The sequence below is a fragment of the Fulmarus glacialis genome, unplaced genomic scaffold (genome assembly GCF_000690835.1).
Source record: "Fulmarus glacialis isolate BGI_N327 unplaced genomic scaffold, ASM69083v1 scaffold45370, whole genome shotgun sequence".
Classification (NCBI taxonomy): domain Eukaryota; kingdom Metazoa; phylum Chordata; class Aves; order Procellariiformes; family Procellariidae; genus Fulmarus; species Fulmarus glacialis.
This window is the reverse complement of record NW_009187948.1, coordinates 7,406-24,126: the sequence shown is the minus strand read 5'-3', so window position 1 is coordinate 24,126 and position 16,721 is coordinate 7,406. Positions and strand designations below refer to the sequence as shown.

The window sequence follows — 16,721 nt, the reverse complement described above, 5'->3', positions numbered from 1 at the left end:
GGTGTCAGGGCGGCGGCGGCGCTGCCGCTGGAGGCGCCGTTCCCTCAGGTGGGCTCGCCCCGCTCTGCTCCGGGACGGATGGCAGCTGTGGGGACTTGAGAAAATAAACCTGACGGGAACATGAGGCACGTTTTAGACCTTGTTGCGGCAAATTGAAACTCATTTCACAGAACCGTAGGTCCAAGTCCCTCAATGTTTTTTCAAAAAAAAGTCACTTGGTATCGAGGCTCCTGGCTTTTATTTCTGTACCATGGCTTGCTCGTCTTTCACTGCAGTGGTGTAAGCTCCGGCGTTGTCTTAGTTTGTTGTTTCTGAAGGTCAGATACGTGCCAGCATTTCCATTCAGAGCTGTGTTCCTCACAGCTTGTCCTTGGACTGCAAAATGTCACTGTAGGCTGAAGCATGGTATGCGAAGTCTAGAGAAGCTTTTCTCCCATCAGTGGAAAACTTTGGAGTTGAAGAAGTGCGTTAAAATATATGGGTTTACTGCTTTCCAAACCTTTTTATATGCCTGTATAACATGAAAGCTGATTTAATTTAAAGAATAAAATGTGATTTGACAAGCAGATAGTCCTGACTTTTATCTTGTCCCTTTATTGCATCATACAGAAAGATAAAAATGATTAAGATGTTAACATCTGAAAGGTGATAGCCCTTCTGATACTTTATTTCTCTCAGGATAAATTTCCTAACACGTTTTTATGGTCTTACCTATATATTCCCAAGACAACGTACAAGATCTGGTGAGTTTCAGGTGTATGCTTCAAGTGACAGATGTTTGTCGCAAGAGACGCGGTTCAACATTCAGAGTCTGCGCTACTTAGGCCAGGGTAAGTAGTTACTTCCCCCTTTTTTAATTCCCTCCTTCTGTTTGAGCTGTTTGTTCCTATTCTTGAACCAGCCCCTGCAATGTGTCTTTGAACCAGATCCAGCTGGTATGAGTCAACTGAAAAATAACCTACCTGGGGGAGCAGGAGGGAGTACTCGGTCTCATCGGTTCCCAGGGTACAAAAAGTAACAGCAGGTGAGAATGAGGCAAGGGTAAGAGTGGCAGCCATGCGGTGGTGCTGCCTGCTCTCGGTGCTCTGGGAGAGGCCTTGTAGCATGTGGAGCAACTCTTAAGTATAGCCATATTTACAGGCACCCATAGGGAAATTTGCTAATCACCTGTGCTGTGCTGCTGTGGTTATTTCAGTGGCCCTTTCCATCCGTGGTCGGAAGAGTAAGTAGGATTGCATCTGGGGTGTCAATGAGATGTCTGAATTTTGGCTACTTCCTCAGGTGGTAGCACCATTTTCTGCCTGTCACTTTACTCCATGGCAATACACACATTACTGAAGAAACTTGCTATTCAAGACCTCTTTCTGCTCCTAATTAAGTCAAAGGAAAAACTTTCTCTGACTTTTAAGGGAGCAGGGTCTGGCCCTACAATGGAATTCAAACATATAACATCATGCTTCCCTGACAGCTGTGTGCCTTCTGTGAGGGGAGACCAAAACCCAGCAACAAAATACGACTTGCTTTGGCTGCTTCAAAGAGAGATAGCGGCAAGGGGAAAATGTTTGTAAATGCCAGTGCTGGCAAGGAGAGCAGAAAGACATTGGTCTGTTGCTTTCAAGGATGCACAGCTACTGCGTTTTGAGGAATTCTGCTTTTTGTTATTGAGCTTCTGAGCTTCTGATCTGTATGCTAGAGGAACATGCATATATCCTGAAGACTGACCACAAAATAGATAGCTTTATTTTTGATGCAGAGAAGTTGCAGATATTTTTGTTGAATGTTCTTAATATTTTTTTTGGCATATGGCTACTGTGTCATAGGCCCTTTCAGCCTAAGATTAAAGAAAACCCAGCTGATTCTGTTTATAGGAGCCTTCAGATAACCCTACTAGATTTTATAGTGGATATGGTCTCCAAACTTGTTTAAAAATTATTTCTTTATGTTTTATTTTATTTTTCAGGGTTTTGGAATGCCAGAAGTGATCCGTCCAGATGTATTTTCTTACGAGCTATCTGTGACTACAGATAATGTAGGGTTCTTTTTAAGCAGAGTTTCTAATTTCCAAGTCTTTTCTTAAAACATTGGAAAGTGTGTTTGTTATTAAGCTAATTATGAGAGCATAAGTAGCATATTTTAACATCTAATATTTTATTTTGAAATTTTTATTCATTTTTTTAAGAAATATTATTAATATTTGTATCTTGTCTTTCGTGTGGCCAGGCAGACCCTGATTAAAACTAATAATGGCATTGTAGCATAGTCTCTTGGTTTTACAGTGTAGATTGTGTAGTTGACACATCCACTTTCTGAAAAATCACTCTGACAAGAGTACCCTACTTGAGGTATCTATCATGAGAACACAAGTGTGTTCTCTCTCATGTCCTAAATGAAAAATGAAATCTTTTCAATACCTGTTTCCAACACCACTTTCCCATGTTAAATGTAAAACTATAAACACTATATTTCAGACTTTAAAATTATTTTGCACTATTTTTTTCTTGTTAATCTATGCAGTTATGTATAACATACATATGTTAAACATTTATTGTCTAGCATAAAGTAATCCTGTAAGGTTTTTTCCATTCACTGATCCCAGAAGTTTAAAATAGTTTGTGTTTGTATACAAAATTAAACACTTTTTAATTAAGAAAAGTATCCCTAAACTACCTAAAGATATTTTAGGAAAGAAAAAAACCCCACCGACCTCAGAAGTTCAGCACACTTTAGATACTGAGTAGTACCCATAATTTGTCCTCTATACAGTTGTCACATACAGCAAACTGTTCAAGATTAAAAACTCCAGTTAGAAATACTGTTTAAATTTTGTTTAAATTACATTTTACTGTCGCTACATAAAAACAGGATGAGCATATACTCTCAGAATTACATAACACCAGCCTTGTAAGCTCCCGTAAGTTGTATTTACCAACCCTAGTCTGTAGAAATGTATGTATATGCTCACACAAACATATGTGTTGCTTATTCTAAAAGTTTTAAACAAAGATTTTGTATTAATAGCAATGCACAGCAGAGATTCTTATAGAACATCTAACGCTGTTGAGAATAAAATCACACATCAATGTTTCCAATATATTTTATAGAATGATGTCTTAGCATGTGACTGCTGGTGTGGTAGTTCAGTTTTTTACTACCTTTACACTTGTCTTGCAAAGTATTTTCTTATATGATCATGAATCATCTCACAGATAAATCTCTTTTTAAGTACATGGAAACTTTAACAATGTAATGCTAACTTTGTTGTGGTAAACTAATTAAAAATGAAAAAATACAAATTGCAAAAAAAAAGAAAAAGAACTTTTATGTAAAAATTGTGCTAAATGTACTGTGCCTGCTGTTTAGATGAACTTACTCTAGAGACATCTGGAATGGACAAGGCCAGAAAAGAAAGACACATCTTGATGCCAAAAGTTTTTAGAAAGCCTTCATTGTACAAAGGCTGTAAGAAGAAATCAGTTATACTGATCTGGGGAAGTCCCGTGGTGGATGAAGGGGATTTGGTAATGGCCACTACAACCACCATTTATTTGTAAATGTTTTTCCCCTTACTGTGTGTTAAGAAGTTATTTAAATGAGTTTTTCATATAGTAGTATGCAGCAATATATTATATTTCAAGTAAAAATGTTCCCGCTTCAGGTTTTGATAATTTATGCCTAATACCTAGAGCACATAAAATGAATTGTTTTATTTACTTACTGTGATTTGCAGGGATATTACTCCATGACAAGGTTACATTGACCTATCATTTCATGCATCAGCAGTTCTTCTATTGCACTGATTTGATCAAGCCTAGTGGATAAAAGAGGAGCAATCCACCCAGTGGACCAAATTAGAATTATAATAAAAAGTGCACATTCTGAAGGGCAAAGTAGGTTAAGTATGGTACTTACTGCACTTGGCATCATTTTTGTGACGTGTCAGATTTTAAGCTTTTTTCATAAATGTTTGTTCAAACTTCTACATTCAAATCTTGTATTTTGATTTTATGTAGTTATGTAAGAGATGCTGTAGCTACAGTTGAGAAAAAAGGTAGTTTTTTGTAGCTACTGGAGGCTTTTTAGGTTAGGTACTTGTGAAAGAGCAATAAATCTTTTTCATTTTGCATTCACAGTAATTTCTGGGTGTCTCTCTGCTTGTACATTTCTAGATACTGCTGTTGCTTCCTCATGCTGAAGAAATTCACCATTTTACAGTCATAAAATGTTAAACAACCCTTCCTAGTTCCCTGGTTTGGGATCTGCTAGCAGACGAAAAGGGAATGCATGGCCTACAGCTTTACTCCGTTTCTAGAGCTATCTTGTTGCCACTTGCTCTCTTTGAATGCCAACAATAGCTCAGTGAATCAGGAGAGGCTGTATGCTGTCTGTTCTCTCCCAGGTAAGTTTTAAAGTGCTGTTATCCAAGGGATGGGCCAAGGTACCTGCCTTATGCAAGGTGTGAAATAACTCTTGTGGGCTCAAACATGATTTTAATAAGATGTAGCAAATTAGATCTTCAAATGGCTCTAGAGTAACATATGTGGAAGTTACAAGATAGGAGCTTAATTTTTTGTTTCTCTAATGACAAAGAGTATACATTAGACACATTTTTAAAATCCTTATACATTTGTTCTATATTGCTCTGTTGTGATGATCCGCTAGTACTACATAATCAGTCTGTACTGCTGAAGGTTTGCTAACAGTGGAAAATCAAGGCCCTCAGAAATGATAATTACAAATTCTAGCACCTCATAAATGCTAAAGAGCGTAATAGTAGCATTCATGTGGTTTGCTTACTAAGGAATCCACAGAGAAATTAATTTAAGCACACATTTAAGTTTGAGTGATCTCAATAGACACAAGAATGTACTGCGGTTGTTTGCGTAGTCGGGTAGAGCGTGAGATATACGTCAGTGCTTTGCTGGATAGATCGCTTCTAATAGAGATGGAGACCCCAGGGAAGAAGCCCACCTCAAGAACTTGTAGAAAACACTGGGAAAGTCCTGGCTAGTTTTCTTTGTTTTGTTTGTTGAGGTTTTTTTCTTTGTTTGAGTTAGACGTTAAGTCAATATTAATTAATTGCTTCAGTAACTGAAGCTAAGTAAAAACATGCTGTCCCAAGATTTAAAAAAAAAACAAAGTGTTCTATTTGTTTTGATGTCGCATCTCTATTTGGACAAATTCTGGTAGTCTACTGTAAAAAAAAATAAATGCACAGTTGTTTTTTTTTTAATCTTTTTTTTTAATTTTCCACTAGGTACAATTGTTTAAAAAGGACACAGACCATTGTGCTCTACAGCTACCTAAAAGGAGGTTGTAGCGAGGTGGGGGTTGGTCTCTTCTGCCAAGTAACTAGCGATAGGACGAGAGGAAATGGCCTCAAGTTGCGCCAAGGGAGGTTTGGGCTGGACATTAGGAAAAGCTTCTTTACTGAAAGAGTGGTCAGGCCTTGGAACAGGCTGCCCAGGGAAGTGGTAGAGTCACCATCCCTGGGAGTATTTAAAAGACGTGTAGATGAGGCGCTTAGGGACATGGTTTAGTGGGCATGGTGGTGTTGGGTTAACGGTTGGACTTGATGATCTTAGAGATCTTTTCCAACCTTAATGATTCTATGATTCTATAATTCTATATTCTGTTGAATGATGTTTTAAATTCCATTGCTGTGAATATTCAAGCAGTGGATGAAATTATGCCAAAGTTTCAGTTTGTATCTTTATGTGGATTTGTATTGAAATTGCTGAAAATTTTCACTGCCTCAGGAATTTAGTAATAGCATGAATAGAAAATTAACACTTTTTAAAGTTACTGTTTCTATTTTGGGAGCAAACAGATAGACAAAATGAAAAATTATGTATTTTGGGGCCAAAAGATAAATTATTTAATAGTTGCTAACTTTTAAAATGATACTTGCTTTAAAATACTTGTTACTTAGTCATGGAAATCTAAGTAAGCATGGGGTTGAGCAATTCAGCAGTGCATATTTGAAGTGGAACTTTTAAAAAGATCATCATACAGCTTCAAGTTAAAGAAATCTTAGAGTTGAGGAACAAAATTTGCATCAGGTGAATCAAAATGTGAAACAGCTGTTTTGTATTTGCTTTTCAGAAGTGGCTATTGAATCAATTCAAGCAGTACCATGGTAAGAAGATGTCTTTGGTTTTGCAGCTGATCTATTACATGCTTTTTTTATGCAATTAGAGCTCGATAATGCAATCATTTGTCACCCAATTAATTTTGAAAGACTGGAAATACATGGATGAACTCTTTAACCTGTGGTTAAAGAACCTGTGGTTCACTTGGCACCACTGTTATTCAGATCAAATAATAAAATATTATTAGTATTGGGTAAGGTACATTATAGGAACTCAACATCTTCATGTTCTGTGACTTGTCATTTAATTTTAAAAATATTTTTATTATTACTGTAGATAAACATATGGATAAATAAATGTAACTTGTTTCTGTTTTGTATAGAATATGTACATTCATTACAATTAGAATCAATAATTGAAAAAATTATTGTGAAAATATTTCTCCAGGGCTGATTCTGTGCCCCGACATCAACAGAAACTTTATCAAGGGCATTAATGTGTGCAGGCTTCTGCCCTATATTATCTTCACAGCTTTGAAAACCTTAAGCACTGAAGCTAAAGTTCTTATAAGGCTAAGAGAAAGCTATGGGTATGCCAAAATAAACCAGATCCTATGCCTTTTTTATACTTCTAATCTTGAAGTCATGATATCCTGTTATTTCAGTGCATCAGAATGATGCTTCATGACAAGATTCTGCTCCTCCCTGGGAGAGGCAGTGTAAAGGCAATTTCAATATGGAAAGTGTACTGAGACCTAATTTCTAGAATTTCTGTGCTGAACTTGTATGCATAGCAAATGCTGACACAGATTTTTGTATTCTTGAAAAGAGGTGTATGAATTGTGGAATAATATATGTCGCAAAGACTTTTGAGGGTCACCTGGTCCAATGCCCTTCTCAAAGCAGGGCCAGCTTGTGTTGCTCAGGGCTTCATCCAGTGAAGAAACAGGTATCTCCAAGGATGGAGATTTCACAGCCTCACTGAGCAGCCACAGCCTATTACAGTGTTTGACTACCCTCATAATGAAGCTGTGTGGGTTTTTTTCCTGATATCCAACCTAAATATCTAATCAACTGAAGTATGTGTCTTCTTGCTTCAGATAATCTGAAAGCTTGGTATTTTTCACTTTCCTGGTCTGCGACTCTCTTAAAAATCATATTTTGCATTTATAGGTTGTATTTGTAAACTCATCTTGAGTTGCCAGACTGGCAACTTATTTGTGTTAATGTAAACTTGGGATAATGCTAAGGACTTCAGGGGTGTATGTCTAGATTTATTCTGATATAATGCTAATCAGAAATGTGATTTTCTGCCACATCTTACAGGGAAGGCTTTTATTCCTGCAAAGAGAATGAGTCACATAATTCTGTATATGTACATGCATAATTAATTAAAAAGTAGTTCTAGAAAGGTAGTATAAAAAGAAGTTATTCTTTATCATTTAGCTCTGGTACAGGAAGATTATTTGACTGTAATGTGTATACTAGGTTAACATATTCCAGTATTAAGTGGTTATTTCATTACCTCTAGATCTTTGCTGAAGACCTCTGTATTTTTGCTGAAGTTTAAAGTTGTTTACTCAGTCAAGGAACTTCTGTATCCCTTAAGACTATAGACCTAGTGTTGCTTATTACATTTGTATGGCTTTCCAGGTGGGTTATCTTGAAAAGAATACTCGCTCTAGACAAGCATGTTCTGGACCAAAAAAAAATAGAGTTTGCCTGTAGTGTAATGTGAAACAATATGTGCAATTTGCTAAAGTTGTGACACATAATGGCTACTGCCTTTCTATTCATGAGCCCTGCTACCTTGCCCTGCTTAAGGGTTCCCCAGCTTAAGTTTGCTCGGCTACCACATTAAACATGTAACAAAGCAGCACCAGGAACTTGTCCAGGAGAAGGCGTACCGCTAGTCCTGCTGCTTTCTCCCATATGGAGGCAAAAGTAGCAGCTCTGCTTGGGGCTGCACGTGGCACTGAAAGAGACTGATAACTACTCAGGCAATACCTCTTCTGGACATAAATGGTGATTCAAATGTTTGTATGTGCCATTTGGAAGTAGTACACACTTCTGGAGTGGGCACCATTGTGCTGAAACTCTGAGGGTCATTATTAAACTCTGTTTAAAGAAACTTGTTTCTGTCATGTCCCTGTACTGTTATAATTGGACTTTTAAAATTGTTGGTTTGGATTTGAAAGATGAAGAGAAACCTTTTAGAACACTAGATAAATACTGTCTGGATTTTGTCCCTGTAGCATGAACTTTCACATTTGAATCTTCTGTCTCTGGGTTTATTTATTGGAGTACTATTTTCACCACCAACAGCATAAATCCTACGCGATTTGATCATGCTGATGGTGATTTGGTGTTTGTGGAAGCTACTGATAATACTGATCTATTCATAAGACTTCCAATGACAAATAATTGAGGGGATTTGAAGGTTCAATAAGCAGAAATAAGCTTTCCTTATGCTTTAACATAGTTACTTCATACACTCACTGTTTGGAGCACTTTCAGTTGCTTAAATATGTTTTCAGTGTCATTCTCAAGGAACCATTAAAAAGGGGAGGCAGATATTTGTGAGTTGTAGACAAAAAAGTTCAAGGAAGTGAATGGAACTGCTGAGAGATGCAGGGTCAATAAATATGATTTCCACTGTTGCCATCATTTAATATGTGTCAAAGAACATAATGATGCTGTCAGCCCCAGATGAGTACTTACTGTTTGGAAGCTTTCTGTGTCACAAATTATATTTAAGTGAAAAATAAACATGCAAAAGAACCTTTTCTTGGGACTCATGTTCAGATCACCACCTTTTTTTGCCATGGTACAGACTGGAAGCTCACTAGCTTTGTTCAGCAAAAGCTGAAAAATACTGCATTTTTATTGGAATATTATTATAATTTTGGAGGAGAGTGTATTTTGTTTTGTCTGTGTGGAAAATCATTGATTTTTTTAGCATAAATCGGTTTAGGATTTGGACCACAAGTGGTAAGCAATGGTGTCTCCTTTGCAAAAAAACCCTCTAAAATACCAGTTGAAAAATAGGTCTGATTTCACCCCTCTATGTACTTTTGATTAATAAGTGCTACGCAAATATTACCAGAAAGGGTTTTAACAGGTTTTAAATCCTCTGAACGATTTAGGTAGTATCCAGTTCTTTTAATGGTTGGTCAGTGAGAGGTCTGTCAACAGGAGGTGACTGATGGTCATTGGGAGGAAAAGCTCAGTAAGAAATCTTGCCACACTGACCTCTGTGGCTCCTCCCTTCACCTGTTCATGACCACAGTCTTGAACTGCAGGTTAGCAAGATGTACCCGGAACTATGTATTTTCTATTCCAGCTTTTCTTTCTGATACATGGTAGATGTCCCAAAAAGACTGGTGGCACAGATGAGGCAGCTGCAGTCAGCATGATCTGCCATTGCCTCGGGTGAACACAAACAGAGGGGAGAAAAACAACATCTCAGGCAGCCAGAGAAAACAAGGTTTGAGATGCATGGTTTTTTTCTGCTGGACATGACTTAAAAATAAACATATTCTAAAGTTTGGAGCTATTGTAAAACCTTATTTTTTGTCAGTGAACCCAACTTTGATCTGGGTTGCCTTGAAATTAATTGCAAAGAAAAAAATAATTGCTCATCATACTCCTTGAAAAGCTTGGATAATAGAAGGTTTGTTAAAATGTGAGATAAAATTTCTTTTTCCTTCTTTGTGGAAAGCACAAAAGGAGAAAGGTAGCAAGCTGAATGACTGTTCCTTTCTGATAGATGAGGAAATTTCAGCTTCAAGAGTTACTAATACATCATACTATGTCTAGAACTATTTTGTCCTTCTTTTTCACATATGTGCATTTTTCAACCAACCCATTGTTCTGTAGAGAATTAATATTTCGTATAGGGTTGTCACAGGGTATCCTTTTTTGCTGTGGCTGTAAAACCTTGTTAAAGATCAGTTTGGTGAATAATGATGCAATTTTTAGTATTTCTTATATTTATGTGCATGTGTTTTCTTTTTTCTCTCTCTCCCACCCCTCCCCCCCACCACTAGAAAATTTCTTGCAAAATATATATGGATTGTTTCATCCAAGTGTGGAAAATAAGAATTCATCCAGCATTCCTCCCCAGATGTTGTAAGAAAATACAGGTATGATTTGTATTTACTTAAAGTTACCCATGGTTTGTAGGTGTGGCTCTTCAACTGAGACACTTATGATGGGTTGATTTATAGTAGATCTTATAAGCAACTTATAGTTGTGCAGCTCCGTTGTGCAAAATAATTTTTTTCCCCTCAGGTCAGAATATGCTGTCTTGGCACCTGTTTTTATCTGGCTTTATGGAGGAAGTTTCACCCGTGGGATGAGTGCTTATCTCAGTAAAGCATTTGCCTGTAAACATACTTCAGGCTATGGGAACCATGTTTTTTAGTTCTGTTATCTCCTGAATATAGCTTTGTAGAGAATAGTATTTTATGTAGTAACAAAAGGAAAAGATTTGGCTTTTACCAGTATGTTACAGAGTTCAATAAATACATGGTGGATGCCCTCTAGCTAGATTGATATGGAACTAACACTTGATGACAGACAAGCTACAGAATAATTGCTCCAAAATAAAGTTTGTACTTTCTGAAGCTGGAGAGTCTGAAATTCTGATTGCATCAATCAATAACTTTGTGTGGCAGACAAGAAGATTTGGTTAGTGTAAAGAAATTCTACAGAGGAGTTCAGTGAAAATTTTATTTTATATCACAACAGACTATAGAAATAGATTACCTTTTTTTTTTAAGTAATACAATGACCAGTTATTAAAACCTTATTTATATTACTTGTATCCAGAAATTAAAAATCAAGGAAGTTGGACATGAATGTTTGAAGTGAAGTGAATTATTGTTAATTCTCCATGCAAATATCTTTTGTAGGGTTCTCTTTTTCCATTTTTTTCAATTTTTTCCTTTTTGGCATTAATGATAAATAAATAGCCACTATGGGGAAGGGTTAGATGCCCAAGGAGAGATGCCTGTAATTCAACTTGCTGAGCTGAGAAGCCTCCTAAGCCAGTAAATTGGAAATAGGGAGTTTAAGTCTCCTCAGAAGAGTTTCCAACCTGAGCCTTTTCCAAGAATTAGGCACCCATCCTTTCTCCTAGCACAGAGGAAAAGAGGGAGTGAGAATGCTGTTCTCCCTTTTCCTGAAATCTGAGTAGTTGTACACTCTGAGGTTTTTTGAAACTCAGTTCCTTTTGCCTGCAGGGATTTAAATCTCAATTCCCACTCCCCAAGGGAAAAAAAAATTGCCAAATTGTAGGCCATTATGCGTAGGGGCTGTGTTGGACATTGTTGATGAAATTATTCCTTTTCTCATTATATTATTGAATATTCGTCATGCCAGCAAGGAAAGAACAAGTGTGAGAATTAGTCCTGTGACAGCATTTTGATATTTGTAATGAGCTAAAGACATAGGCAAGTGTGAGGACAGAGGTAATATCTTTTGTTGGACCAATTTGCGTAACTGAGGAAAAGTAGATAAATACTGGACACAGAAGCACTTCTTCGGGTCTAATATTGAAACAGAAGACTTCAAAGCTAAGTGTAAGTTAAGACTATGGTGGTCTGAATTTAAATTGATATCTATAGTCAGACTGCAAGAGAAAAGGTAGTTGGTACTTTTGAAACAGAAGGGATATTAATTAAGGGAATGGATGGGAGGAGTGAGGTGGTTCTCTCTTGAGGAAAATGCTTCAGATTTCTCTCTCGTATTCCATCCAGTCTTGTTCTTGCATACTCCCCTCTGAGCATATGCACCCTCTTCTGATTTTCTTCATTCCTGACTGCCTTCGCTTATTTGTATGGACCTCTACACACATGTGCAGGCTTGTACAAAATCACATATTTTAGTTCTTTTTTTCCTACTGCCTTCCCAGTTGGGTAGACCTAAAATACATAGTACTGACTCATTGCCTTGACTTTGCTTTGTTTTTCTTCCTGAAACACCGTCTTGCATGAAGGATTTGTCCCCAGAATATTCAGAGAAATTTTTGAGAAATTACTTTATTTAAAAATTGACAGCAGACACTCCCTTTCACTATAGTTTCCAAGGAATGAGGGGCCAAACTTTCTTGAAAACAAGCCCCTTGGGAAAATGGCAGAATTTAGCCTGTGACTTTCCACTGAGAACAAGGCTAGAGAACAGCCAGTTTCAAAGAAAGGAATTTGGCTGTATGCATTCTACTAAAGACAAAACTCTTTATTGTGAAAAATAACAAGCAAATTTAATTCTTAAAAAGAAAAGAAAGAAATATTAATTTTCCCACAAGACTGCAGTGAATTCAAGCTATCCTAAAAGTCTGAAACAAAGTACAATGTTATGTTAGGAACAAAGGAAGTCTTAAGTACATATTTAGTTTCCTGTGATCTGTTTTCAACTTAGCATTATCTTCTGAACTGGTCAATATATTTTTACATGTTCTGAAAATTAATTGTGTGATTGAAAAAAAAAGTTATTTGTGAACAATACAGGTTTTTTTTCATCTAAAGTAAAGATGTCAATTCTCTCCTTTAATCTGTGTCACTCATTGTTACACTGGAATTGCAACTGATGTTTCCATAAAGACGTTCTGGTCTGTGTCAGTTCTTTGACTTTTTCATACAATATAAAATTTTAAATTTTCTTCACTTTTTTTTTTCCTTGCTACTATATTCTTTTATGCCTACTTTTACAAAATTTCTTTGCAACTGAATTGTATGGGACAAAGCTGGTAAGATTGGTATCACTGAGACTAAGTCAAGCCCAGTAATGTGGTTCTGTTTGTAGCCTAAGAGTGATTTTTAAACTCAAAAACTTAATCACTGATGAGCACATTCATTCAGCTTTTTGTCCTATGTGTCAACGGGAGGATTGCATTTACAATCAGATGGGTGTGTAGACAAGAGAGGTTTAGACAGCTAGCATTTTGAGTTCTTACTAGTGGAAGATACTATCCCAGTCCCATTGCATTCTTGCAGTAGAAGATTGTTATTTTTTTCTTCAGGTATAATATTAATATCTTTAAAGTTCATAAGCTCTTTTAAGTAAATTTTTAAAAGGAACCTTTCTGATGTAATCATTAAATAGAAAATATTTTAAACTATATACAAAAAGACCTTATCAGTGATCACCATTAATGAATAAATGTTTGGGAGTTAGTCTGAACATATAAAATGCTCTGCAAGTGCTATTGTTTGCTATCGTTGTCATTAATAGATTATTCTACTTTTTTAATTCAGATGAAAAAGAATCTAGGAACATTAAGAAAGCACTCAGTAATGAACTTGGTGATGAAATTGAGCCAAATACTATTGAAAATCAAAATAATGATGAGCTACTGGGAGAAATATCAGATGATGAAGAAGAAAGTAACAATGAGCAAAGTGAAAATGAAGAGGGAAAACTTACTGCACCAATAGAATTGTTGGGAGACGTAAGTTTTCCTTTATTAAAATAACGAATTAACAGCATGACTAAGTATTACGGACTCAGGTAAGCTGGGGCACCAATTCTGCAGTGAATACTTCTTAATTCTTGTCAAGATTTGTCAGCAGTATTAATTACCTATTTAGCCAGCCTTTCATACCCAGACCTAGGTTTACATGTGATTTTGGCCTACAGTGAAAAATACTCATTGATGGAAATGGTACATTGTGCCAGTTATTACCATGAATTCTCAGCAACAACTCCTGATGATAAATATATTTTTATATTTTGCTATGTTTGCCAAGCAGCACAGCTTTGGAGGCCTCAGACACATGGTTGTTTGGGTTACAATTGTTTCTCTCTTGCCTGCCTGCTTGCCATCAGTTAACTGAGTAGTTGGTTTTAGTATTATATTCTTGCATCTCTGTTGTTGTTGTTGTCTCCAAGTGACCTCAGCTGATTTCTCCTGGCTCCCTGTTCATTACCTGGTCACAAGCTCCTGCATGCACTGTTCTTTAGGATGGGGAAGGGAACCTTCATTTCAACTCATTTAATTGTTTTTTTGCAGAAAATGCAATAGGGAAGGAAGATTGATGAGGGGAGGCAGGATGGCAAAACCCCAAACACTGGGCACTTTGCTGTAACAAGAACAGTGAATTTTGTACTATCTTGTGAAAAATTACAATTGCACAGCCACTGTCTAACTTTAATTAGGGCACTTTTCACCTCAAAATTATTCTTGCATGTAAAATTTTTGAATTCGATTGTTTTTGCTCACTTTATGGTGCGTGTGTATGCAAAATAGTATTAAAGCTTTTTCATGTTTTACTATTTTTGGGTTTTTTTCAGGTTTAACCTGGTGTCTGAATTTTCTGTGTTATTCTTATTTACGATATAATGATTATATCAATTTACAATCTTTATATGAGATCTTTATGATCTTATTGCTCTTAAATGTCATTTGTCTTCTTTCCATCCTAATTCTAGAATTAAAGTTTTACCTGAAATTATTAATGCCATTAACTGAGAAATCTTTTTTTTTTTTTTTTTTTTTTTGCATTGCAGACACTTACTCAAAATTATGATACTGCCCAAGAGCACAGGTTGTAACAGTAAGCTTGCTATTCTTCAGGTTATGAATATCCGTTTCTGATATGTGTATATGTAAAGTTTTTCATTGGTATAATTGCACTTTGATGAACCGTAAGTGGCAGACTCATTTCTAGGTTTTTTCTGTTTATTTTGTCATCATATACATGTTTGTAATCTATTATGTTGTCAGATTGCAGTTCTGATCTATGAACCAGAAAATACTGAGGCCAAGCAGTTTTTTCCACTTTTTGAAGAAAAGGTATTGATGGGTAAGTTTGAGAATCACAACTACAATATTTATTGTAGAGGCATTCTTGTCTTTCACAGATAAACATTGAGAATTATTGTACCAATAGGAACTTTGTGTTTAAAAAGCCAGCAATTGAGAAAATACTTACATTACATCTGGATTTTCTACACCTTAAATAGGCTACTTTGGTCTATAAAATGTCAGAGTAAGCATTCTCTAGTTGTTAGTGTTCAATTGCAAGTATTCATTTTACAGGATATTAAGGGAGGAAGAAAAGAGTCAGAAATCTTCTTACAAATTTAGAAACAGTCTTCTAAACTCAGAACAAGTAGAATGGACCAAGTGAGCTCCCATCATCTGTCTCAATATAATATCAACTAGCTTAGTCCAAAGCATCAATAAAGACCTTAAACTAATCTGGTCCACCCTGCACTGAAATGGAAGACGAAAGCTCAAGAAAAGTCTTGTAGCACTTGGGCAGGAAAATTCCAGCAGAGAATACGTAAAAATTAGTAACGGAAATCAGTTCTTAAACTACCCCAGATAGATTCACAAAAAGACATCTGATGAGGCTCTGGGATGTTACCTGTGATCAAGACAATTGAATTGTGCCAAAATGTAAGCCGTGTTTGTCATGAGATGGGTATTAGGCTGAAGGATGTTAACCTCAAGAAGTCCCTCTGAATTCTGTAATATGAGAAGGAAATAATGAGAAGGAAAGAATTACAAAGATGAGTTTAATCCATCTTTGGATACTCCCAAGCCTGGTTTAGATGTATGTTTTCTTCTCTCACATATTAACTTTAGCTTACACCACTTATTCATGATCAAGACTTTCTAGTCCTGTATCAATTAGGGTATAAAGGGGGCAAGGGGTAGAGAGAGGGGGAATCTTCCATTCTCTTGCTGCTGTGTAGCTACAGGAAACAGGAACAACAAAGCAGCTTAAACAGTGGCTTAATTCATCTGAGCATTCTCCCATAAATGGGTGATTTTCTGGTGACCAGCTGTGCTGGTTTTAGAGCTATGTTGAGCCAATTCCAAGTGCAAAGTGGTCACAGCACATTTCAGAATACAAGCTGACTTCATAGTTTTGACTTTGCAGTCTGCCACACAATCATTACAGGGCTTTCTTCACTTGCTAGAAAGTGTTTAATGATTTAATGATTTAATTGAAAATAGGTGAAACTAATTGCCCTACTTGCTTCTTTTTAACTTCTTTTTAATATAAAATGCAGTGCAGCAATGAGTGATCTTGTGTATTTTTATGACAGAAGAAGCACAGAAAATTGCTAGTGGGGAGAGTGAAGATGATGAAGAAACAAGTGATGAAAGCAGATGATAGCAACACAAAGAGTACTAGCTGCTCAAATAGCAATGATGAAGAAAATGAAGAAAGTTCTGATGATTCCGAGGAAAATTAGTTTGGAGATTCTACAGTATTTCAGTTGATGATCTTGATTCTCCAACAGGCATGTTGAAGTATCATAATTTTTCTTACAAATTTCACTAGTCTTTACTAACATTTAATATCAGGTCTTAGAATTTTTGTGGTCCTTGTAATATTTTCAAACTTATACCTGCAAAAATTACCTTGTTCTGTAACTTGATGACACATGTGAACTTGATGTATGCAGAGGTAATTGAAGTATTTTCCCACTGGAGCAGCAAGTCACATGGAAACTGTGATATAGATTGTCAGTTGAGCAAAACATAGTATTAGGAGTATTAGACTTGCTAAATTCCTCTGCACCACTTGAACAGGGGAAAATGAATCTTCCAGCATGATTATATGACTCTATTCTGCGAAATGATGATGTAGTTCTGAGTGACAGAAATGCTGCC

General features: G+C 36.3%; 1 protein-coding gene across 1 annotated transcript; it reads left to right on the top strand.

The window, feature by feature from the left end:
* Positions 1 to 726: 726 nt before the first annotated feature.
* ERICH2 (glutamate-rich 2) lies at positions 727 to 16,300 on the top strand (the record flags this gene model as incomplete). Its single annotated transcript, XM_009576825.1, has 4 exons — positions 727 to 830; positions 13,348 to 13,541; positions 14,817 to 14,885; positions 16,151 to 16,300. Coding segments are annotated over 4 exons (517 nt in total), but the record flags the coding sequence as incomplete, so codon positions are not given.
* Between the last annotated feature and the right edge of the window lie 421 nt (positions 16,301 to 16,721).